Genomic DNA, 27,836 nt, shown 5'->3' with positions numbered 1-27,836 from the left:
GACATTATTTTGAACTTAGGCACTTATCACAAATTGGTTTAGGAAAGAAAGATCCAGAAGTGCTCTCAAAGTGGAGATTTAGACCTTTTTGGAAAAGAAACGGGACTACTGGGGGGGGGAGGGATACAAGGCTCCCCCTAAATGGTCATTCTGAATAGTTGGATTGCCCTTGGTTTTGGGTGGGGGGTCTGTACTGAGTTTGAACACCCCCTTGGCATTTCTTCTTAAGCATCTGTTTACAAGCATTTTGCTGAAACTGTTTATTTTGTTTCTTTCCAAAACTGGAGGAGGGGTTAGAGAATCCCTTAGAAAACTAAAGATCAGCTTACCCTATCGTTACACTTCTGATAACCTCAACAGTAGAGGGACCAAAAACTAAATCTCTGCCTAGTGGAGAATTTAAATTCTTATTTTTCACACCATATGGGAGGTTCTGAGAATGCGACCAGGTAAACCTCCTCAGAACAGTACCAATGGCCATTGCCTGGAAGAAGTATCAACAGAGTCATATACACACATTAAACAATGAATTGTGACTTGTAAAATGGAAGAAGTTAAACAAGTTAAATCAGATTTTTCCTCAGAAAAAGAAACTCCATATAAAACATTCCTCATATTTTCATAATTAGTCAGAATAAACTTTAACATGTGAGCCTGGGAATTCAAACTTCTGAAAATCAAAGTTGCTGAAGAATATGTTTTTTTCCCATGCTTGTCAATTATCTTCAATTCCTTGTCAGAAATTGTAGGATTCAAATTAACTAAATGTTTAGCAGGAGTAGGATTTACTGAAGTTATAGCTGCTGGGTCAGGTTTGGAATGAGTGCATACATATTTAAATGACTGAGGAACTTCATACAATCTATCTGCCTTTTTGGAGGCTGCAGGTAGATGTCAGAAAAACTGCAGAAATTAACACACACATCCTCCAAACATGGCAGCATTGTAGGAATGAGTGATGGTTCTGGCAATTCCATCTGGAACAGCTCATAGTATTTTCTGACTGACTGAGAAACTTCAGTGATCTCCCAATGAAAAAACTAGCCCACTCTGGAAATAGTTTCAAAGAAAGAGACCCTCCCCCCCTACAAGAACAATCAGAAACTGTGCTCTCCTCCAAGTCTGAATCAAAAATCTGAGAAGAAAACCCTACATTTGTCCCTTCATCTTTTGGATCAGATTCTTGAATCTCTTCAGGAAAAGAGGCATCCATCTTTCTTTTACCAGAAACCACCTAACAAGAAAACTCAGTAGCCTGAATTACACCCTGAGCCACATCTAGTAATCTACTCCTGTCTAGAGAAATTTGAGGAGGAGGAGTAGATATATGTTTAGTTTTCTGTTTCTTTTTGACAGTTTTGGGTAATGGTGTTGTTAATGGCAACAGCAGCTTCCCCAGGGATGGGCACAACATTCTGACTAAACAGGGGAGCCTTCCCTGGTCCCTCTCCCAGGAATGATAAGTATGGCTCTACCTTGCCCACAGAGGGGAACCCAACAGCCACAGAGGATGTGGCAAACCACTTGTCCATAATGGCTGTAGGTGCTATACCACAGGACTTGGGAGGGGTTAAAAGATGAGTGGTCTGAGGAACAAGCTTTGGCCATCGCAGAGTCATTCACCTGCAGCTGAAGCAAATTGCTAGCCTGCTGTGGAGGCAAAGGCTGTTTGCTTAACTTTTGATTTTTGTGCCTGGGAGAAGGACTGATGTGGGACTGGTAGTTTGTTTCATGGTGAAGCCAAAAACGGTGCCTCCTTCCCAGAAAAACAAGTAGCAAAAGTTGGTAAAATTTTAAAGTTGTTTAAAGTTACTTTTTTCTCACAAAAACACAGTAAAATTTACTTTAATACTTTTTGCCAGCCCTGAAATGTAAAATAAACACAATACACAAATTCTCCACAGAAAAGAAGGTTTTCACTTACTTTAAACAACTTTTAAACTGCAAAAAAGTGCTCTCCTGTTTAAAAGTACAGTTAAATTTCATGACAATCCATTAGAATACAAACTCCTATACTAACATTAACTTTAAGCAGGAAAGCACATTTAAACAATAGAATTTTTCATGTGAAAGTTTTTTTTTCCCAAAGGAAACTTATCTGTCCAGCAAAGGAACAGCATACGCTGACTGTCTATACTTGAAAGTCCAAGAAAGAGCACTTTCATCAATGGCAGAAAACCTCTGAAGGGCTTGGCACTCAAACTTGTCTTTTTAATTAGCTAATCATGAGCTGCATAATGGTTTGAGCACGTGGAAGGTGCCCTGAAGCTTTGGAAGCTGGCTGGCTGTTATGTCTGTGGCTGGATATAACCCATATAGTTAAGCCTACTGCAACAGTGATCAATATGATGAACATCAACACTGATTAAACATAGTGCACATGCTCGCTCAAGCACGCATGCTCGTGGGCACATGCACACACACACACACACACACACACCACCCACTGTGCATACTTGTCACTAAGGCCCCTATGCTCTGCTCCTTGGGGTTGCCTCTGTTTGATGCACAATGTTGTCAGTCTATGAATGGTATAGCACACCCTGGGTGTAGGTTGACATGCAGAATTCTTTATTTTCTGTGTAATGTTTTATTCTGGACTACAGTTACAAACCACACACTGCCTCTTGGCCAGTGCCATGGCATACGGAGCCTGCCTTTATCTGGCATAGTCATCCACTACAATTGACTCCTCCACAGGCTCATCATCAGGTACCTCTTCTACTGTTGAGCATGGTAACTCTTCATCCCAAATGTCTTGCCCCTGCTGAACCTGTCACAGACTACAGATATTTTACTGCATGTTGGAGGGTCATACTGCAGTGCAACACCAGATCCATCCAGACAATGAAAGCGGATCTTATGACGGTCAAAACACACATTCAGCAATGACCCAGATCTATGACAGGGCAGTGTTGTAGCCACTCTTTGCCATGGTCTGGAGATTTCTAACAAGTGCCATTAGCCATGGCTCTAGGGCATATTTGGCGTCACAAATAAGATTTTCCCAGGGAAATTTGCCCCAAACAAACTGCGTGTTTATGTCATGTGTGTACTATATGTGAGAAGCGTTGGACTGCTATTGTGTGGAATTTAAACACACTGTATGTTATATGCAGTGCATTATAGATCACTTGGAGGTTAATTGAGTTGAACCCCTTACAGTTAATATTCTTTGCCCTTGCTCACCAGGTGGGGCCTTTACAGCAATATTGGCCAGTCTATGGCCTTCAATACCTTAAGGAAATGGGCTGTGCCAAAAATCCTGCATAGTGTTGACTCTCTGGTTCATGGTACATAGAAACCACATATGCCCCACCACCACATCCTGTAGCATGGCATCCAGGAAATGCTGAAGTGTTGTTGAGGCCGATACCTGGGATAGACACACTGTGTCCCTTACTGGACTCTGAAATGTCCCTGAAGCTTGTGTTTTCAAGGCCACACATACATTGGTGTCCATAGTAATAGGTGCTTCATGCATCCCCAGGCCTGCATATGAGGCAGACGCATCTTGACTAGCACCTGCATGGCACCTGTACTTTCATGGTAGAGATCCTCATTTGCTGTGTTGTGTAGGGCACGAAATGTTAGGTGAAGATGGATGACTGGGTACCACCAAGGGTAATGATGTGCAACACTGTGACTACCAATGATGATAACTTCTTAATTTTACACAATTACAGCATCTACCTTATACATGTTTTCATGGTCTGTCTCACGTTAACTCCAAGTTTTATCAACAGTCAACAACTATGGAGTTAGCTTCTCTCAGCATGAAACAAACATTTATGAAGCACTCCACCTTACTGTTTACCTACATTTGCAATTGTGATTGCCCTCATTTTAATACTTTTGATCATTTCCATGTCATTATGCCACCATTTGCATACTATGCAAGCCATAGAAATTCTCAGGTTTATGCAATTGTGCTCACTGTCTCTGAATCATCCCCACATGGTGTGTGGATATTCTTTAATGTTTTTTGTTTTACATTCACCTTTCTGTAAATTGTGATTTCTGGCAACTTTCAAACCTTTTTGTATATTGTTTGTAAATCTTTTAAAAATGTTTGTAATCTTTTTGTACCATTAAAAAATAAAAAAATGGGAAGGCACTCTTAAACAAACCAAGAATCCAACAGAAGGTGCCTTGAGTGGAGAAAAAAATGTGCCGAGGTAATTCCAAACAGTTTATTTGTATAGACAGGAAAAACACAATGAACAGCCAAGAACACACATAAACGCCTTTACAATCCTCGCGTTTTCGTCTCAGTGATAAGACCTCATCAGATGACCAGTGTTAAAATAAATTAATCATTTATACTTAAATTAATTACTACTCAACCAATGAAATTAAACAAAAAACTTTAAAATAACCAATGACATTTCCACGAAAGGCAATGTTAAAATACAAATTCATTAAAACCAGTTTGTTCAAATACTACACTTCTCCATTAAAAACATTCCTAACACAAATAAATAATCCCATTAAAAGTTGGTTAAGATAGTTAAAATAAATAAAAATAATCTTTTATATTTAATTTCATGAAAAAATAAAATATATTTCGTGTCTATACAAATAAACTGTTTGGAATTACCTCAGTGCATTTTTTCTCTGCTCATGGCAGGTTCTGTTGGATTCTTTTTGTACTATTGTTATGGAGCTTATCTCCCTAGGTCTCTGCTGAAAACGGGCTACTTGCCCAGCCGGATTCTACCCGGTTAACAAATGTAAAATAAATAAATAAAAATGACAGGAAAACTGAAAGATAGGGAATGTCTCCATTTATGGATTAAATAAGGAAGTAAAATAGAGGGTTTTCTTTTAATGTGTCTTTAAATATGTAACTAATGTTAACTCACTTTTCAGTATCACTCTTTGCTGTACTGTATTTCTGTCATGGAGTCAGATAGCAAACAGATTTGCTTCTGGAAGACACCAACTTTCTCTTTAAAGTTGCACTGATCTCATTTCTGTTCATGAATTAACATTATCTTTCTCTTCAGGGCATCTATCAAATGATTTTTAGACCTCCAACCTGGATCACTGTAGGCTAAACTGTAAAGCCATCTCCCATATTTTCACCAGCTCTTTGCACTCAGAAAACTCTGGTCCTCCTTGTTTGTTCATGTAGAACATCTCTGTAGAATCATCTGTCCTAATTTATAAAGATCCTGGCTACCATGTCCTGATATATAAACATCCTGGCTACTATCCAACCAGTCAGGTGTAGGTTCAGAATGCTGGAATGACAGATCCCTTGCCCTGTGTGTGTAGGTTGGGTCTATATCACGTTGTAGAAGTTTTACAACTTCAAACGCTATATGGTCGAACCCATATGTTCAAAGTTGTAAAACTTCAAAAACTTAAAAAATAAAAATAATAAAAAACGTACCTGACGGTTGTAAGCAGGGGGGCAAGCCCCCTTGCACCCCCCCGCTCTTTAAATATACCAACTCCGAGATTGCATTACAGTATAGTAAAGGCAAATCTTCCCTTTACGCACTGTACTGCATTGTAGTGCAGTCTCGGAGTTGGTATATTTAAAGAGCTGGGGGTGTAGGGGTTTTAAGTTTTCGAAGTTTCACAACTTCGAACATATGGGTTTAACCATATAGCATTTGAAGTTGTAAAACTTTGACAACATGATATAGACCCGCTTAGGTCCACTCTGTGACAAAGGTTTTGATAACTGTCCCAGGCCAGATGCATGACAAGAGAGAACCTGCATTGTCTGGAAAAAAAAGGGAGTTAGCAGTAGTATCTTTGGAAAGTCCTTCTTGATCTTCTCTAAGACTCTGGTAATCACAGGAAAGGGCAGTGGACATGCAGGTGTATTCCCATCCCTAGGAAAAAAGGCATCTGTTTTCTGGGCCAGTTTGCAAGAGATCCTGATGCAGAACTTTTGCAACTGTCTATTGTGAATGGAGTCACACAGACTTATTGGGAAGTTCCTGATAGGCAGACAACCTACTGGCATATATCTGGGCATAACATCCATTCATGACAGTCTATTGTGGATCTGCTCTAGAAAACTGCAATCGTGTTATGCCCTGAGAGGATGTACATTGCTAAAATGAAGAGACTATGCGGAGTTGTCATCTCCCAGACAACCACTGTGAGTATGCTCAGGGGATAAGACCTGGTTCCCCCAATTATGTACTATATCACTGTGGTGCTGGCTGTAATTGCTAACAGTGGTCCTGAAGTCTAAAAGTGGTTTAAGACTTTTAATGCCTTTATCACAGCCATCATTTATTTGTGGTTGATGTGCTCCATCCTGGAGTGAGAATCCCAAATCCCTGTACTTTGATCCATTTGGAAATCACATCCCAGGCAAAGTCAGATGCATCTGTTGTGAAGGATTGAGTTGGAATTGTGAAAAGAGAAGCATAAGATGTTGAACGCATATTTTCTCTTTTTGGAATACAGCTTATTTCAAGATGGATCCTGACAGCCTAGGCATGTCTTTAGTTTTCAGTGAATATGAGGCAGTTGTTGTCGCTCGCCTGGTCAGGATAAAACAGAGAAACAGTTGTGGGTTCTGTTCAAGCAGCTTTATTATATACAAACACATCAGGATTAAGGCTTAACAACTTAAACTTAAATAAACTTATAAACAGACTGACTACTGCATTCGTACATGTCAACACTCTGGCTGCTCTCTCAAAATGGCACTGCTGCCTGCACGTGCTCACTATTTATATGCACATTCCTACACTTGGAAATGCTTCTTAAAGTTATAACACATGGTCTATTCTACATCATCCCTCTTTGAGAAATAGGTCATACACTAAAATTACAGCATTCTTTGACATGCTATACAGAAATGATCCTTTTACATGCAATTATACTGAACTAATTATTTGACATGCAGTCATACAAAACTATACACATATAAAACAATCATGTCCAGGTTGCTGTGTATTTTACACTAGGTCTAGAAATACAACCTGATCGTGTAACATAAAAATCAGAATTTGATCTAGCAGCGGGGACTGTCTTTAAGGAATGCTCAACTTTAGAGACATCTGGGACATCATCAGGAATGGGAATACATACTGAGACATGTTCTTCAACATGAACATTGTTTGGGTTGATCTGAGATCTAGAGTCTGTATCACAGGTACTATGCTGTGATATCATTAGACACAGGAAGAAGATGCCTGCAGTTTCTCCTGTATTCTATACCCTCAGATTCCACTAAGTAGGATCTTGACTCGGCACATATACCTCTCACTTGACCAATTTGATCAAAGCCTTTCACTGTTTACATCCTCACTGTCTCTCCTTCGTTCAACAGACAAAGAAATCTGCTTGTTTTATCATAGCTGGACTTCTGAAAGGAACACTTCTCAAATAGATGTGCTTTGATTGCTCTGTTGCTTTTAGCATTAGGCACCAACAAACTAGAACTGATAGGCAAGAGATTTCTGGTTTGCCTAGATAGAAGTCTCTGAGCAGGGGAGACAAGTAGGTTGTCACGGGGTATATTTCTAAGATTAAGTAAATTCAAGAAAATATCAGTATTATCACACTTTGACCTCTCTAGTAATTGATTTGCACTCTATACTGCATGTTCAGCCGGCCATTTGACTGTGGGTATTCTGGACTGCTAGTAATATGGATAAAGTCCCACTCTTTTGCACATTTCTGAAATAATTGACTGGTAAACTGGGTACCATTGCCACAAATAACTTTGTGTTGGCTACCATAGACTGAGAAATGATGTTTCAATTTAATAATAACAGGACTGGATGTTAGGTTAGGTAGCAAATTAATCTCAAACCAGTTTGAATAAGAGTCTACCAACACTAAGTAAGGCTGATTGTTTCACTCAAATATGTCAGTGGCTACTGTTGACCAAGGTAGTTCAGGAATCTGGCTTAGCTGAAGTGGCTCTTTTGGCATATGTGGTTTAGTACAACTGGATACTGAACAAGATGAAAAGACTTTATCAACGTCTTTTGACAGAGAAGGCCAAAATACTAGTCCTCTCACCCTTCTTTTAGTAGCTTCAGAAACTGGGTGGCCACAATGCAAAATATGAATGTATTCATGTTTCAATAGGAACAATAACTTTAGGACCTTTGAAAATGATACCATCTTCCATCAGAATCTCATCTCTGTAAGGAAAATAAGGTTACACTTCTGACGGTACTCAAGATTGCTTTGATGGCCATCTAACACTGATGAAGTGGTTGAGCTTCTGCCAAATTTGATCAGTCTTTGTATGATCTCATAGTTCATCAAGTCTCGTGGTAGAAAAAGTATGCACTGCCATGACATCAAAGTCAAAATTCTCTGCATCAAGCAGTTCTGTGGTATTTCTGGGCGATCTGGATAAGGTATCAGCCAGATAAAGCAGTATGCCTCTTGTATAGACCATATTGAAGTTGTATTTTTGTAATCTGAGCATCATTCTTTGTAGTCTTGGTGGACCTGTACGCATAGGCTTCTTTAAAATAGTGACTAGAGGCTGATGATCAGTCTCGATCTGGATAGCTCAGCCATAAATATAATCATGGAACTATTTTTCTATAACAAGAAATATTTTAATTAATAATAATCAACTAGGATGTCTTTAGATTATTTATTAATGAAGGAATTTAGTTAATATATTTTATGTATGTGTGTTTTATATAAATGTGCTTTATACATTTTTTTTTAAATTTTGTTCATGACATTTCCTTTCTAGTGTAGGGCGGGCTTATAAAATGCTATTTAAGAAGTTCAGTTGTGGTTTAACACTGTTTTAGTCTGATGAAGTTTGTTATTTTACAAACAAAAAGCGCTTCACTGTATTTCATTAAATAAGAGTTTTGCTTGCACTCTGGCCGTTTTTTGTGATTTCTACAGTTTGTTAGTTTTTTTCATTTTTGGATGCAAACATAATTGCCAAAAGTTCCTTCTCAATTTGAGCATACTGCATTTCAGTTTGAGTAAGAGTCCTAGATGCATAGGCAACTGGTCTGCCCTCTTGAAGAATAACTGCACCAAGACCAAACTTTGAAGCATCAGAGGAAATAATTACTGGTTTGTGGACATCATACTAATTCAATGTAGGTGGATTGGCAATTTGCTGTTTAAGGTTAGCAAATTACCTCTGGTGCAGTTCCAACCATGACCAGGCAAAATTTTTGCGTGTCAGCTCATTTAAAGGAGCTGATAACTCACTAAAGGCAGGTATAAACTTGCCTAAACAGTTAACCATACCAAGGAAATGTTGTAGGGCTTGGACATTGTCTAAAGTTGGCATCTCAAGAATGGCTGCTCGTTTGGAAGGGTCTGGTCATAAGCCTGTACTGGTAAATAAATGATCTACATAAGTAACTTCTGGTAGCCTGAATTTACATTTCAGAGTACTGAACTTCAAGTTTACTTCATGTGCTCTGTCCATAGCTTTCTGAGGTTTCCGTTATGCTCTGCATCTCCCTTACCTCCAACTAGGAAATCATCCACTACTACAGCACACAGTTAACCTAAAAACATTTGCTCCATTGCACAATGAAAAACTTCACTGGTAGAATTTATTCCAAAAAGCATTCTGAGAAATCTGTATCTACCAAATGGAGTACTGAATGTAGTCAGAAGTGAAGATTTGCAACCAAGCATTACTTGCCAAAATGAACTCTCTTCATCCAAGACATAAAAAAACAGTGGCACTTGGCATGAGAGCGGCAACCTCCTTGACTGTACACATAGGATGATGAGGTCTCTTTAATGCTTTGTTCAAGTCTCTTGGGTCAATACATATTCTGATTTCATCTGAGCTTTACTTATGAGCAACTACCATGGAAGACACCTACTCAGATGGTTCTGTGACTGGACAAATCACGCCTTGCTGCACCATCTTATCTAACTGGACCTTGACTTTGTCCTGCATAGCTGTCGGAACTCTCCTTGCTGGTCTGACCACTGGACTGACCTGTGGGTCTACTTTCATGGAGTACACAACTGGAAGTTTGCCTAGCTTGTCATCGAAAACATCAGTATACTCTGAGAAAATAGCAACAGTGAAGCTAGAACTAGGATATGTGCTTACATGATGGACTTCTTTGGTAAAAGAAAGTATTTTCATGCTTAAACTGTCTCTGAGACCTAATACTGACTGCACAGGTCTTCTGACTAGATAGAAATGCAAGCTGCAACTGTTCCCAGCCGAATAGCATGAAAGCACTACTGAGCCTTTGGTTTGAATCTCTTCACCTCCATAAGCAACAAGCTTCATACAATCAGCCAAATTAAATTGTTCACCAGCTCTTACTCTAGCAAATGTTTCTGCTGACATAACATTACACTTTGAACCAGTGATCACCTTGAGCTCCATGGCTTTACCATTGATCAGGACAGTACAAAACACTTTGTTCTTTGCCAACAAATCTACTGCATTAACCTTTTCACCGATCAGTGATACACACCATCTACACAGAACGTAGGGCTGCAGCTTTCTACATAATCATCTTGCTTTTTTTGAGTGACCTTTCTTAATAACTGAATGAGGCTTGCTTGATTTACAAAACTTTTGAAAGTAGTTCCATTTTTTACACTTGTGGCATTGCTGACCAAATGCTAAACACTTCTTTCTTGTAGACTCATGATTGGCACCACAATTACGACAGTTAACAATAAAACTTGACTAGGGTTTTGCTGACTCTCCCTTATACTGCACTGAACATGTCCATTTTGCTGAGCTAGTCTTAGAACTTGCTGGGATGTTACGGGTCCTACCTGGAAAACCTGCAGGGGCTGCAGCTGCCATATACTTAGGCTAGCCACATGCAGCATAATGTCTATGCTTGCTCTAGAGGCTGCTGAAACCATGTTCTTATCACTTGCAAGCATACTTGTGTGCCTTTCTGTAAGCTCATGGATTTGACAAATCTCTACAGCTTTGCTCAACATTAAATCACTGTCACAAAGCAAAATCTTTCTCACTGCAGCATTATTAACACCACACATAAGCTTGTCCTTTATCAACTCATCTTTCAAATCACCAAATCTGCATGTTTTAGCTTTATTTCTCAAGTCAGTGATACAAGCTGCAAAAATTTCTCCTGGCCTTTGGACTCTTGTATAACATGTAACATTTGTCTGGGGGTCACACATTTCTCTAAATTTATGTTTCAAGCATTCAGGGTCCTCTCTTCTTTCACTCGGTACAACAATATGCTGGTTTCCCCCTCTCCTGCATATACTGCTGGGGCATACACAAATGCATGCTCTTTTTCAATGGCTTCTGACCCTGTTAAGTTAAGCAAAATAAATGCCCTCATACGTGCATCTTTGTCAGAAAATAATGCTTGTATGAAAATGTATTCCTGCTCAAATACTCTCCAATTCTCTGCAATATTATGATCAAACACAAGAGGACTGGGTCTGTGAAATGCCTCTGCCATAGTAACACACAGTGGTGAAGGTGCTTGAAATTATGTACGAACATACAGACAAATTTATATGCCAGAAATTTATGCCAGAACTTCTAACCATGCCCAACAGCACAACAGACTCTCTGAAATAACTGTACTTTGCAAAATAAGTCTACATAGCACAAGAACCCTTTTAAATCGTACTTTATGAAACCACCATTTATCAGTGTAAGAAACGCTTTGAAATGACTGTACTTTGCGAATGAACTATACACAGCACAAGAAACTCAGAGTAAGAAACACTTTAAAATGACTGCACTTAGCAAATTAACTGGTTGGGAGAGTGGCTTAATGGTTAAGGTGTTTGCCTTACAAACACAAGGTGCAGGGTTTGAGTCTCACAAGGGATAATTGGCTAGCCTTAAAATGGCTTGCAAGGGCAGTTAGCTTAGTACTAAACTATGAACCTATGTATACAGCATGAGAAACTTTTCAAAATGGCTGTACTTTGCAAAATAACCGTACTTTGCACACAGTAAACTCTTTGAAATAATTGCACTGTAATAAAGCACACTTTGCACACTCTGAGGTACTTCGAGCAACTCTAGTTATGCTTGGAATGGCTTTGGTTAATGCGAAATAGTAGCTCATGCCAAAACACAGTCATTTACTAAAAACATGCAGTTGCTTTGCTGTTCTAAGCTTATTTTGCCCTTTTATTGTACTCGTTATGCCCATTTGACCTCTTATTATGTTCGTTATACTTTTCTTGTGCTTGTTTTACTTTAAACATGCTTGTTATTCAAATTGGAGGTGACTCTGAACCCCATATAAGTATTTCTGATAATTTTATCAAATATTGTGGTTTCGAACACTTGTTCAATCAACAATGCATTTTGTGCCTTTTGTTTGATTAATAATAAGTTTTGTGCTATTCTTTTTATTAATAATGGGTTTTGTGCTTTACGAATGCTTCGTATAATTTTCTTTGCAAAATAAATCATCTGTCATTGTCCATGTTGGAGTGAATGACTTGAGACGTACCTCCCTGGACTACATGGAAGAGCTCTCGGATCATGTGGCCCAGGCAGGTATGACCCTAGCCCTGAGTAGCATCCGGCCTTCGCCCAGAATGATACCACAATATAAGGACAAAATGATTGACTTCAACAATTGGCTAAGCTTCTGGTGTCATTCAAAGGGGATCCAGTATCTGTCTGCCTGGGACGACATGATTGACAGACCATGATGCTTTGCCAGAGATGGTCTGCACCTGTCGCCCCTGGGATTCAGGTTACTGGCTAAGGCTCTTGCCACCCCTATAATGCCTTTTTTAGGCAAAGTTCAAAGGACAAAACTACCACCGTAACAGGTACAAGCATGCAAAATCTGAAGGTAATGCTACTCAATGCTAGAAGTTTAAACCTCAAAATGCACCCTCTCAAGGCACTCCTAAAAATGGAGAATATCGATATCTGTGCAGTAACTGAGACCTGGTTCAAGGCTCCAGAGAGCACCCCTGCAATACCAGTCTACAGCTCTTACCACACTTTTCAGCCACCAAAGCAGGACCGAAACACTAAAGGTGGAGGAGTGCCAATATTCACCAAAGATATTCACACCACCAGGCTAGTTGCCCAACACAATACGTCTGAAATTCTCCAGGTGCAACTAACACTAGGTAAGACTGCAATCCAAATTGTAGCTTGCTACAGATCCCCCACCATACCCCAAGATTCTCACTACACCTTTCTAAACATACTGGAAAATATTAAGATAGAACCAAACACCCTAATACTGGGTGATTTTTAACTACCCTGTCATTAACTGGGAAAACTACTCATGTACCAACACCTTTGCCCAATGGTTCTTGGAATTCATAAATTCCAACGCCCTGGATCAACTAATCCATAGTCCCACCAGGGGCTCCAATATCCTAGACCTGGTCATTACCAACATGGGAAATTGATGCTCCACACCTATGGTCACCCCCTCGTTAGTCAGGTCTGACCATAAGCTAATCACCCTTAACATCCACATCCCACCCCCATCCTCCAGTAAGGAAACCTCCATAAAAAACTTCTCCAAAGCCAACTTCATGCTACTCAAGTCAGAAGTGACAAACTTCATGACACCTATGCAGACAGGAGCTGAAAGTTCAACTGCTGAATCCTATACTAAGTCACTGTACGAGCACAACCACTCATGCATAAATCGTGCCATCCCAAATAGAACCAAGATGCTCTCATCCAAAAAAAAAAAAAGCCAATCTGGTGGCTCCCTGCCATAAACAAACTTTACAACAAAAGGAAGAAACTGTTGCAGAAAAGAGGAAAATCCCAGGTTGCAAAAAACTTCCTTACCAGCCTCAGTAAGAAACTGAGATCCCTCATAAAATCCTCCAAAGCTAGTTACGAAAACAAAATTGCCAAAGATTCCAAAGACAACCACAAGGCATTCTATAACTATGTCAAGAATCTAAATGGCAATGCTCAGATCTGCTCGGAGCTAAAACAGAATGGCATTAAATATACTGATCCCAAGGATATTGCCAATATCCTGGCAGATCGATTCAGTGCCATCTTCACCCCCCCCTCTCACCCCCTAAATGGCCCATCTCAATACCAGAAGATTGCCAAATACCGGTAATAACGGCCACACAGGTAAAAAACGCACTCTCCAAAGCTAAGAATACAGCATCCATGGGACCAGATGACATCCCGGGCTGTGTACTACATGAACTACAATATGAACTGGCACCTCATCTAAGTGTCATGTTTAATCATAGCCTCACCTCAGGTTTCGTGCCCACTGAGTGGTGCAGAGCTACAGTTATCCCACTCCACAAGGGGGGATCCACCTTGGATCCCGGAAACTACTGTCCCATCAGTCTGACAAGCCTTATCTGCAAGGCCATGGAGCGTATTATCATGGAACTTATAAACAAAGACATTGGCAACCTTCAAACACTGGACTCCACCCAGTTTGGGTTTATGCAGGGCAGATCTTGTCTCCTGAACCTGATTGACTTCTTCGAATCAGTCTCCAGAGCCATGGACAAGGGTAAGGTGGTCCACACAGCCTATCTAGATCTTGCCAAGGCCTTTGACACCATTCCCCACTCTGGAATCATAGATAAACTTACTAAGCTTGGCATTAATCCCTACGTCACCCAATGGGTTGCTAACTGGCTTACTGATTGAACCCACACTGTAAAAGTAGCCAACTCCAAATCCAGCTCCAGACAAGTGACAAGTGGAGTACCTCAGGGTTCAGTCCTGGGATCGCTCTTGTTTGGCATCTACTTCTCCGAAGTACAGGCCAACACTAAGGGACTCTGGATAACAAAGTTCGCAGATGACTGCAAACTGGGAGCCATTATTGAATCCCCAGATGATGTGGATACTCTACAAAAGGGCCTTACAGAAACAGATGCTTGGTGTCAGAGCCATGGGCTCAACCTCAATGCCAAGAAATGTATATTTATCCCCTCTGGGAAAAAACATGTATCCGTGAATTACCATATAGGTGGCAGTACACTAAACACCAAGTGTGATACGAGACTTAGGGACACAGGTGGACAGTGGTCTCACCTTCGATAACCTCATCGCCACAACAGTCAGGAAATCCTTCTATGTGGCACACCTCATCACTAAGGGCTTTTCATCCAGAAAAAAGGAGTTCATTGTCCCACTGTACTCATCCCTCATTAGACCCATTATAGAATACAATGCCCCGTTTGGTATGTACCTCTCAAGACATCTGCAACAACTGGAAAGGCCGCAGAAATAACTCACTAAAAGAATCACAGGCCTAAAGGAGATGCCCTACGCTGACCGCCTTAAAAAACTCCAGCTATACTCTGTCACATATCGTCTACTCAGAGGCGATCTTTGCTTAACATACAAGGCCATGTCAAACCCAGAGCTGTTGGACACGCTACACTTAAAGAAATCCCAATCCCTCAGAGCCACATGCTCCAGGGATCTAAACCTTGTCATCACAATAAACAAAACATGCTGGAGGGATAGGTTCCTGACCCAGAGACTCCCCAGACTCTGGAATAGATTGCCCATACATGTCAAGCAGAGTGCCTCTTTGGTCCTCTTCAAAAGGAACCTTGACGATTGGATGGGAGAAAGGAAATTCACCCCAGGGATCACGTCAGTTGCCCTGCTAGACAGGGGTCCAGGGAAGTAAATAGTGTGGGAAGAAATAGTCAGGGAATTGATATAGCTAGGCTTGTAGAGGCCCTAGGGCTGATAGCCTAGTACCAACTTATAAACCTATGTGCACGTTTGGTGACCTGAAGTTCATTTTTGGCTTCTTTTTATCATCTGAGCACTATATTACCCAACCTGCTCAATATACCTTCCCTGTCAACTCTGCACCTCATGGCTTGAAGAAATTGCACTCTTAAACCCGGTTCCTGACACCATGTCGCTTGTCCAGTCAGGATAAAACAGATGAATAGTTATGGGTTCGGTTCAAGAGCTTTATTATATACAAACACATCAGGATTAAGGCTTAATAACTTAAACTTAAATAAACGTATAAACAGACTGATTACTGCACTCATACATGTCAACACTATGGCTGCTCTCTTAAAATGGCATTGCTGCCTACACGTTTTCACTATTTATATGCACGTGCCTACACTTAGGTGTACTGTCTTACAGTGTATGCACTAGTACTACTGATGGGTGCCACTAATGAGTGAAGAAAAAAAACACTATTCATACACTGCAATAAGGTATAACCAGAAACTATATGCACAGCATGACAAGGCAGAAAGACACAGGATATAGCTATAACGTGACTGCCAAGACTAGCAGACAGAGTACAATAACTCAAAAGTGATAAAAGGTACATGAGATACAGTAAATGATACCATGACCCTACCAAGTACAGTATTACAATTTAAAAGTAATACAGCAAAAGTGAAAAAGAATATAGACACAGACCCGCAGGACCAGCAAGCACAGTACAACAATTTATAAGTCAAATACTATTAGCACAGGAAAAAAATGACAACAATTCTACACTACAGAGAACAGCATGGAAATGGGTGTCACAAAACTTTGTAACTACTGTACAGTTTATGAACACATAGATGTCACAAGACTTTACAAGTACAGTACAATTCAAAAGTGATGCACAGGTGCCACAACACTTTGTACGTACAACAATTAAAAAAATGATGCAAGCACCAATGTTCAAAAGTGATCCAGAGCAATACAAGTGCAAGTATCACGGTTTTCACTGACTTGTGAGCTGCTGTGCTGTTCACAGCTATTTAAAGTATTTCACTTGAAATACAAGTACCACAGTTAATTGCACTGGCTTGGGAGATGATGCATGCTACTCAACTATTTCAAGGACATAATGGGTGATCTATGATGAAGGGCCAACAGGCGTCTAACAGATGTGTACTGATGGCAGTGTTGCTGTTTCTTGCTAGTAAATGGACTTTCATGGGCAGCAAAGAAACAAAGCTCTTACAAGAAGAAGAAGGCTTAACAACACTGCTGAAGCCTCTCAATCACATTTTTATTTATTTTACTTATTTTATTTGACATTTGTTTACTGGGAAAGTCTGAATTGGCATGAACCCCATTTTCAGCAGAGGCCCAGGGAGAAAAGCTCTGCAGACATAGTTCAATTAATAAACAACATAATATTATCACACGAAACGCAGTATCAAGTAGGAAAATCAACATACAGGATAAATAAAGTCAAATCAGCAGAACATACAGTGAATACTGAACACCAATAATACAATATTAAACACCAAGTAAAATACTATCAATAGTGAAAACCGATGAAAAACATGTTAAACACGTAAAACACAGCAAAAGACTCAAACAAAGGTAAGAGATTTTGGAGTTGGGGAGAAATGAGAAAATGGAGTTGAAGTATGGAGCCATAAGAGAAGTAACTGGATATTTGGCAAATTATAGAAAAGAGAAAGGAAAAAGGAAAAAAAAGAAGGGAAAGAGAAGGAAGAAATAAAGGGTATCCTAATGAAAAGAAATAACCATTGAAAGTAAGATCAAGGCTCCTTTATCTAAGTTTGTCATGGACAAAATACAGGCCAGTCTGCGCATGCAATGACCAGCCAATACAGCTGTAGTAGGAGAATAGAAGACTTCAAAATCACCTTTAGTTAGTATTAGGACATCCTTTTCTGTTGCTTCTGTACAGAGAAAAAAGTTGAAAAAAATATCCCACACATAAACCAATGAAATGATTATTCAAAAGAGTGTCCACATTTATAAGCATAGTGTGCAGTCCTGTATAAGGGGTTTGCACACTGTGCAATGTACGAGGTCTGAAATATACTCAATTAAAAAAAATGAATTACTTTAAAGTAAGACCTGAAAGACAGAGACCCAAATGTGATGTGTTATGGGCAATGGTCTCATAGTAACTTATCTGCAAACCCTGGGTTTCTATACTATGTGCTCGTGTCTTTAATTAAACCATCTTCTACAATGATAAGTGTTGCGTCTGGGTATTACAGCCCTGAAAGTTCTGACTGCCCTGAATGACTGTATTCACCTTTGCTCCTAGATCACATCAGTTACGTCCAAGGACCAGACAAACTACACAGCTAATAAATCAATACAAACGTGTATGCGTGTGTGTGTGTGTGTGTGTGTATGTGTGTGTGTGTGTGTGTGTGTGTGTGTGTGTGTGTGTGTGTGTGTGTGTGTGTGTGTGTGTGTGTGTGTGTATATATATATATATATATATATATATATATATATATATATATATTCAATGACCTCACAACTACCATTAGATATCATAATCTAATGTTATAGCAGTACATACGAAACAGCCAAACTGAGATACAGGTAGGTATATAACAAAGCACATGTCAGTTAAATACAGCAAACATCTGCTATTCAGTGAGGTATAGAGGGGCATGGTTATTATATGATCACATTGCATTTCATGTAACACTTCCATGTACAAAATACTTACTGCCACTGCTGCAAATGTATGCATCCATCACTGCACACACACACACACACACACACACACACACACACACACACATATATATATATATATATATATATATATACCCTCTACATACACACACACACACACACACACACACACACACACACACACACACACACACTTCACATTCATAGCATATCATGGTCCCTCATGCTTCACATTCATGGCAATGACAGACAAAGATGTTTCAGCCTCAGTTGCCACGTATGTATAGCATACTTAATTTGTACAGTTTGTTAATAAAGGGATCTGGTGCTGGATGTTTTGTCTGTTAGGGAATGTGTAACTGCATCAGAGGTGGGCTGCCATAGTAAATGGTTGCAGTACTGTGCTGCTTTCCATAGTACACACCACTTTTTTTTTTTTTTTTTTTTTCAGTACACAGTACTTTTTATGTAGTACATAGTACTTTTTTATAATACACAGTACCTTTTACAATACAAAGTACTTTTTTTAGTGCACAATACTTTTTTTTTTAGTATACAGTACTTTTTTTTTAGTACACAGTACTTCAGTACTCTTGAACCCAGGAATCATCTACAAGTTTATGTTTAGTTTTGTGTCTGCATTTTTTTCCTCACTGCAGTCACACATTTCTAGTAAGCACAACACTGAGTTTGTGGAACTAGCCAGGGCATTTATTTTGATTTTGGATCATTTGTTCAATACTTGTTCAGACATAAAGATCAGCCTTAAAGATGCGCACTGTCACAGAGGTTAGCGTTACACATCATTTGGATACTTACCCCATATCTGGACTCCTTCAAGCAAGCAACCGCATATACAGCTACTCCTAGAAATCTTAACACCATTATGAACTGCATGATGCTCTCGTCCTACATAATTATGCACCTTATTTACGAATACCATTCACCTAAAATTTAAGCGATACACTTGCCAAGGTAACATAAGCAAGAAGTCTTCTTACAAAAACTTGTCCAGTGTAAGGGATCGGCTATCAAATGGAAGAGGAAACCAGATACTCTGGCCTCTTAGATTTATGCTAAATAGAGTTAATAAAGAATAGACATTTTGGGCTTTCTCCAAAAGGTTTAAAATTTAAGGTTTACAAACTGCATGCTAACTGCCATTTAGGGACAGAAAACAGAAACACGAATGCTTCTATATGGTCTGAATGCTATTTCCCACTTCTCTTTTAGACAGAGAAATAACAGAAAATGACAAAAATAGGCACTCAAGTATTGTTTGAAACAAGCACATAGATATTTTGGCCAGTCTGAGATCTTCTTTCATTACCCTTAAAGTCTCATAAAAGAGGAGTCTAAGATAGCAATGTGGTAAAGAAGTGCACTCGACAATATTATCAACTTGTGGTAGGATAACTCCTGATTTCTCACTCTCATGAGGACATAATTAATGTATTTGTGCTCTTCGTCTGCAGTGTAAACTGCTTGTCTACTTTTACTTTGCACTAACTTTCCCTGGGCCAGACCTGAAAACAGTCAACCTGTATTAGTGCATTACCCCAGTCTAACAAATGGTAAGCAAGTAAATAAATAAATATATTAATGAGAAACAGAAGGAGTATTTTATTAACAGTGTCTTTCATTAAGTCACTGTAGTTTGCATGCTGCTTGAGGTGCGAAAAATGGAATGGAGGTACGGGCGTGTGCACAGAGATGCACACTAGTGTAGCAAATACTGAAGGAGCAGGTGTCAACTACAAGGCCAATGAGTGTAAATCTTATGTAGCAGCCAGCTAGAAGGAACTTCAGTGTTGTATGATTAATGGGAAAACCCCTGAAACTATGACAGTATGCACACCCACTTAACCCAGGTATAAGAGGTATTATCTATAAAGGGGGCTTTGTTCCCATAAAATTATGCACCAAGATTTGTATGCCAACTGGAAAGCAACCAAAGATAGTGTACTGGTCAATGGCATGACTCAGTACTTTCCTGAAGTAAGTACCAGGTATCTTTCTTTAAGAAAAAATCTTTGACAAGTATCAGCCATACCTAACTGGCTGATTATGTAGCTTATTGCACTCTGCTTATTATGCAGAGAAACACCAATGAGTCTGCTCTCTGGTACCACGGTCACCATCTAAAGGTATTTTTTCTAAGACATGTTTTCCTCTCTGACTGCTGGCCATCTTTCTTGCTCATACTGGTCATTAGCCCATTTGATCTCTTACCATTGGGAGTCCACAGCACAGAGGTGACAGCTTACTACAGTGACCATCATTCATGCAGGTATGGAGGTGTCTATGCTCTTGCTCACATGGGAGCAATGAAGATGTTTCTAATCAAGGTCCTAATCACGCCACCTTGATGGCTGATGTGAGCACTCACATAATCATGACAGCCTACAATGCTTTCCCCTGCATATTACTACTCCCACCCACAAGCTAATGACGCCACTGTGACTGCTTGATAAACAGTGTTCACATTTCCTGCTACAACTGTAACTTCATTGCATCCAGTTGCATGTGGGAAGATAGCCACTGGACCACCACCCCCTCCTCAGGTAATTGAGCGGGCATTTGTTACACACTCCTTTCCTCTCCTGTCCATCTCTGTCAGCAACCAAACTGCTACTTGAACTCAAGTTCTCAGTGTTGTAAACAGGGTTTTATCCCTCTGTGCCACAGGGCCAGGGCTCAGTGTACAGAAATTAAATTAGCATTTCAAACATCCAAAGGATTACACTCACCTTTTCCTGAACAGATAACACCATCAGCAGATTCACACAGCCCATTGCTCTCCTCCTTTGACATGGTACAGTTTCTCACATACTGGCACAATTTTCCAAACCATCCATCCTCACAAATGCATTTACCACAAGAGCAAATGCCATGACCTGTTGAAAGAATAGGCAAGGGTTAAATGCATACTATTGAAGAAAAAAACACAGTTTTCTGCTTCAGTATTAAATCATATAAGTATTCTCTCAGTACATTTCTCTAGTGATAAATAAATCAACATAATTCATGAGGTGTGCCAAAAGGGAATGTAATGCTTAGGCCTCCCTTGGAAGAATTTCTTTACATTGATCAGTAATGATACAGCAGTTCATTTGCATTTTCTTTTTTTCCCAAGCATTAACTACCAGTCTTGTTGTTATAACTGTTTAGTTTTACCACGCTGAGTCCTAATGACAAGACACAGCTAACTATATAGCATTAAGCATAGCATTTTGTGCCCAGAAATAAATAGCAGTAATTCTTTACAACTGGGAGTACACATGACTGTAATTACGTCTGACTTTTAGAAACTAATTCCTATGCTGCAGGGAGCTCGGTGTGAAGCACAACCCCCAGTGAAGTAAAACACAGCTCCAGCCACTAACACGCTAAAAGAACACCAGTGCTCAGAAAGGGACAATGCTCTTTGCTGTACTGAAAAAAAAAATGCTGGTACTCTTTCCTGCTCAGTGATTGCACATCAGTATCAAAGGAAGAGTGCTTCCCAGTCCAGATCATGATCACTAAGAGTATTTAATGTTGAAAGGACTGGTCAGTTTTTAAAACTGTGACACCTAATGTAAACACAATATTTTTTTCTTTAATTAACACATTCACTATCAAAGATCATGTGTAACTTTCCCAAGTTGTAATTAGTTTTAAAGAATGATAAATTTACTGCTGATTTACCAAATACACTTTCTGCTCGCTACTTATCAGAGCACACTTTGTTATTTTTTGATGACATGGGCTTTTTAAGACAGACTACTGGACTAAGTAGTTGATAATATTACTGACTAAATGACGTGATCTTGGGTAATAAGCCTGAGATAGCTTGTTAGCAAGGGCCATAACATGCCCATTATGGAAATGTTACTCTATGGAATTATTTCAGACATACAAAAAACAACACTGCTTTTCGCTGCTGTGACTCTCTCAACATCGAGGGGAATGGGTAGTTCAAGAAGGGGCTGCAGTATAGGAAAATACTGCCTTGCATGCCTCATACCTGGCCATTATCACAAAGGGATCTAGGCTTCAGCATTAATTCACAAGTTAAAGAATAAGCCTGGAAAGTCAGCTGTCTATCAGGTGCCAGGATCTGCCACATAACGGACGCACTCAGGTCCCTCAAGAACAGGTGCAAACATAACTCTGTCATTGTACATGTGAGTGTGAATGAACTGAGACATACCTCCCTGGACTACATGCAAAGAGACATGGAGGAGCTCTCAGATTATGTAGCCCAGGTGGGTATGACCCTAGCCCTGAGCAGCATCCCACCATCACCCAGAATGATACCACAGTACAAGCAGAAAATGATTGATTTCAACAATTGGCTAAGTTTCTGGTGTCATTCTAAGGGGGATCCAGTATCTGTTTGCCTGGGATGACATCATTGACAGACCTCGATGCTTTGTCAGAGATGGCCTGCATCTGTCACCCCTGGGCTTCTGGATACGGGCCACGGCTCTTGCCACTCCAATAGTGCCTTTTTAGGTGGTGTTCCAAAGACCAAATTAACACCATAACAGCTACAAACAAATGCAATCTAAGGGTCATGCTGCTTAATGCTAGAAGTCTAAATCTCAAAATGCACTTGCTCGAAGCACTCCTTAAAATGGAGAACATCGAAATTTGTGCTGTAACAGAAACCTGGTTCAAGGCAGCAGAAAGCATCCCTGCACTACTAGACTAGAAATCATTCCACACCTTTCGGCCCCAGAACTTTGACTGAAGCTCCAAAGTTGTTGGTGGTGTTTCCATATTCATAAAGGATATGCACACCTCCAGACCAGTAGCCCAACATAATGTATCAGAGATACTTCAGGTGCAGCTAAAATTGGGTAAGACAGCGATTCAGGTCGTAGCCTGCTATAGGTCCCCAGCCATGTCCCAAGATTCACACTCCATGTTCCTAAGCACCCTGGAGAATATTAGGGTCCAACTAACACTCTCATACTGGGCGACTTCAACTACCCCTCCATTAACTGGGAAAGCTACTCATGTACCAATGCACTTGCCCAATGTTTCCTGGAATTCATTAATTCCAATGCCCTGGACCAGCTCATTTTTACCCCCACTACAGGTAGCAACAGGGTCTATATTATTCCAGCGAAGGTTGCTTTGTGCGAATGCGAAAAGAGTGACACAAATACACTGAAATGCATTTGCGCGTTTCAATGTATTTGTCATAGAGCAAGGAGGTAGTTGGCCAACTACCTGGAGTTGCCCTTTCTGTTGCTACAGTGCGATCTCAGAGTTGGTATATTTAGTTAGGGGGGTTGTGGGGGGCACACCTATTTATGCTTTTAATTTAGGCTTTTTTTGCAAATGACCGTGTGAATTTTTTCCGTAGGAAAAAAATTGATTTCGTGGCTGTTCGCGATTTCCAGCTTTCGTGCATTATGTGCCGACTTTTATGTAGTCACACATATGCATTTTAGCTGGAATAATATAGACCCATAGCAACATCCTTGACCTGGCCATTACTAACATGGGCGACCGTTGCGCTACACCAATAGTCAACTCCTCCCTGGTTCGATCCGATGACAAAACTACGCACCTTGGAAATCCACATCCCTCCCATGCCCTACCCCTCAAAGGTAACCACCATGAAAAACTTTACCAAAGCTAACTTTGGGCTCCTAAAAACAGAGGTGGCTAACTTCACGGCATCCATGCAAATAGAGAATAGTTGCATGAATCCCGAATCATACACCAATGAGCTGTACAAACACGTACACAAATGCATGGATCTCGCCATACCCAATAGAACTAAGATGCTCTCCTCCAAAAAAAGGAAGCCAATATGGTGATCCCCTGCCATAAACAAACTCTACAACAGAAGGAGGAAACTGATGCGGAATAAGGTGAAGCCCCAAGACTGGAAAAACTCCCTTATCAGCCTCAACAAAAAGTTGAGATCCCTCATCAAATCCTCTAAAGCTAGCTATGAAAACAGAATTGCAGCAAATAGTAAAGACAACCACAAGGCCTTCCATAGTTATGTAAAGAATCTCCACGGCAATACCCAGATTTGCTCTGAGCTACTGCACAATGGTACCTCCTATACTGAGCCAACATATATTGCCAATATACTGGCCGACAGATTCAGTGCCAACTTTACCCCCCCAAAAGGAGCAATCACAATACCAGTAGATTTGCCAGGAACCCAGTATTACTGCTGCACAGGTTAAAACAGCACTGCTCAAGGCCAAGAATACAGCTTCTATGGGACCTGACAATATCCCTGGCTGTGTTCTACATGAACTACAGAGTGAACTGACACCTCACCTGTGTGCCCTGTTCAATCACAGCCTAACCTCAGGGTTTTGTCCGTACTGAATGGCGCACTGCTGCAGTCATACCTCTCCACAAAGGAGGAGTGACTACAGACTCTGGGAACTATCACCCCATTAGCCTGACAAGTCTGATATGCAAAGCTATGGAACACATCATCATGGACCTATTAAACAAGGATATAGGGAATCTCCAGACTCTGGATCCCACACAGTTTGGTTTTGTGAAGGGTACATTATGCCTGCTCAACCTGGTTGACGTCTTTGAGTCAGTCATCAGAACTGTGCATGAAGGCAAAGTGGTTCATACAGCCTATCTTGATCTGGCCAAGGCCTTTTATACCATTCCTCACTCAGGAATCATAGAAAAACTCACTAAGCTAGGCATCAACCCCTATATTACTAGGTGGGTTGCAAACTGGTTCACAGACAGAACCCACAGTGTGAAAGTAGCTGACTCAAATTCAGACTGCCAACCAGTCACGAATGGAGTCCCACAGGTTTCAGTCCTGGGTCCTCTCCTGTTTGTTATCTACTTCTCTGAAGTCCAGGCCAACATGAAGGGACTCTGGCTGACAAAGTTTGCAGAAGATTGCAAGTTGGGAGCTATTATAATCTCCCTAGTGATGTTGACATCCTACAGAAAGGTTTCATTGATACAAACAACTGGTGTCAGAACCATGGCCTTAAGCTCAATGCCAAAAAATGTGTCATCTCCTTTGGGAAAAACCCGGTTCCCATGAATTACCACATTGATGGTAGTCCACTGAACACAGACGGCATTATAAGAGATTTGGGAACACAGGTTGACATCAACCTCTCTTTTGACTACCACACTGCCACTATAGTCAGAAAGTCCTTCTATGTGGCACATCTCATTACTAAGGGTTTTGCATCCAGGAAGAAAGAGTTCATTGTCTCCCTCTACTCTTCCCTCATTAGGCCAAACATCGAGTACAATGCCCCATTTGGCATTTACCTCACTAGACACCTGCAACAACTGGAGAGGCCACAAAACTACCTCACAAAGAGGATCCTAGGCCTTAAACACTTATCCTATATGGGCAGACTCAAAAAACCTCAACTATTCTCTGGCTCATATCGCCTACTTAGAGGTGATCTCTGCTTGACTTACAAAACCATGTCTGATCCACCTCTGTTAAAAATGCTACATCTAAAGAAATTCCAATCCCTATGCACCACATGCTCCAGATACCTCAAGCTCATTACCACAATCAACAGATTATGCTGGAGGGACAGGTTCATAACCCAGAGACTGCCCATACATGTCAGGCAGAGCACCTCACTAGCCCTCTTCAAGAGAAATCTTGATGAGTGGATGGGAAATAGAAAATTCACCCCAGGGATCACTCCAGTGGCTCTACTCAACAGAGGCACTGGGAACTAATGTCAGGTGGCACGGTGCCAGGGTAATCCTATGGGCTAGCAGTGGCGGCCGGTGACTTCAAATCAAAGGGGGGCTGCAGGAGACAGCTGAATGGGTGGGGTCAATGGGAAGGGGAGGAAACCACAAACCACAAAAACTAACTAAATACACTGCCCTGGGTGCCAAACCATCATTATGAGAGTCCAATCAAGACAAAATGAAGTGCAGAAGAATAAAAATATTTCAATGCATTGACTGCATTGACAGCTTACTTAGATGGAAACAAAAAGGTTGTGAGGCATGAAAAAATAAATTACTTTTTAAATACATTAATGGAATGCCAGTCAAAATCAAGTGTAAGAAAAACAAGCAGCACTCAACTCAAACCACTTCTTCCACTGCAGTTCTAATTATAATTTATATTCAGCTTTATTAAAGTACCAAGTAACATGCTGAAAGTAGAAATCTCTGATGCCCCCACTTGTAAAAATGTTTCTTATCCAAAAAAAGACCTGCTGCCTGACAACTATCTACTTGTTTCATGGGGAAAACATGATCAAAGTAAAAAATGAAAAGCAAACAAGAAATAAGTTCAAGATACATTGCTTAAAAGGATTACTGTACAGGTTATGGACCACACGATTGGCATTCTGTTTAGTTTACGGGTAAGGCCTGCAGAGATGACTGGAAGTCTCCAAGTGTAATGAGCTTCTTAAAATAATGTAATCCTGTCCTTTATTACAAATACTATCATATGCATTTCAATACCCGAGGCCTATACATTATCTAGTTAAGTATTCTCTACATGGCAACAACAGAAAGGCTTTCAATGTTGGCAATTCTTTAACAGTATGCTTATTAAAGCTTACTTGCATCTTACGATCTCAGCCAAGCTTACCTGATGATGGTCATTAAAGTACTGCTACTTAAACACAGAGCAACAGGCACTTTGAGTAATAAGCATAAATCAACAGTACAAAAAATATGACAGAAACCAGACCACTCTGCAAAAATCAAGGGCAGATGAAAAGCCACTCTAGTACTTGTGTCTACCTTGGATGGGGGGGGGGGGGGGGGGGATACTCTGCACATTTACATTTACACTGCATAACTACTCCTTGCCTTGCTTCGACACATCCAGAGTCACTACATGGGGGAGTGGGGTGCAAGAAGTATGTCACAATTTGAAATGTCTCTGGCTGACTGTGATGGCCCTGACACATTTGTCATAACTCTCAACCTCAGAGCAAGAAATCTGGACAAAGCCATACAAAGAAGTGAGACAAAGGCCCAAAAATAAGGACAATTTTTTAAAATATTGCTCTTATAAACTTAGAAAGATAATATAATAGGTCTTGCATTAGTATGAATTTTCTGAATGGTATGAAATCTGAAACTCAAATGCCTGTCATTATTTTCTAACTTCAGTCTTTAATGATTTGTCACTAATTTGCCAAAAAAAAACACAATTTTATGAAAAATGAACCAAAAATGTGATGTAAAAATATAAAATAGCCACACAATACAGCTGGGAACCTGACAAAGAAGGGACACTTTAATATTAGTACTGTTAACTTGAGTAGCTGACAAAATAAAATAATCTACATGCATTTCTGTAATAAAAGTAATCTATAACTCTGATTATTACAGTTATTTCTTAATTGTAAACCTTCCATGTTTCCTTCCAAAATTGCCATTTTCCGGAGGGATTATTAGGGGAAGAGCAACATTTTGAGCCAAAATCAGGGACAGTTGAGAGGTTTGGCTATGCCTAATTCTATAAAGCAATTTATTTGCATGTACCTCTCAACCTGTT

General features: G+C 40.2%; 1 protein-coding gene across 2 annotated transcripts in view; it reads right to left on the bottom strand.

Moving 5' to 3' along the window:
* ITGBL1 (integrin subunit beta like 1) overlaps positions 1-27,836 on the bottom strand; it is a 2,504,690-nt gene that overhangs the window by 173,316 nt on the left and 2,303,538 nt on the right. For both annotated transcript variants that reach the window (XM_044071244.1, XR_006364791.1), the window contains exon 9: positions 21,082-21,228. In XM_044071244.1, coding sequence (XP_043927179.1) covers positions 21,082-21,228 — 147 coding nt within the window. The remainder of the gene's footprint in view (positions 1-21,081; positions 21,229-27,836) is intronic.

This window comes from Protopterus annectens, chromosome 5.part0 (assembly GCF_019279795.1).
Source record: "Protopterus annectens isolate FY-2018-M chromosome 5.part0, PAN1.0, whole genome shotgun sequence".
Lineage (NCBI taxonomy): Eukaryota > Metazoa > Chordata > Ceratodontiformes > Protopteridae > Protopterus > Protopterus annectens.
This window is presented reverse-complemented; position numbering and strand designations above follow the sequence as displayed.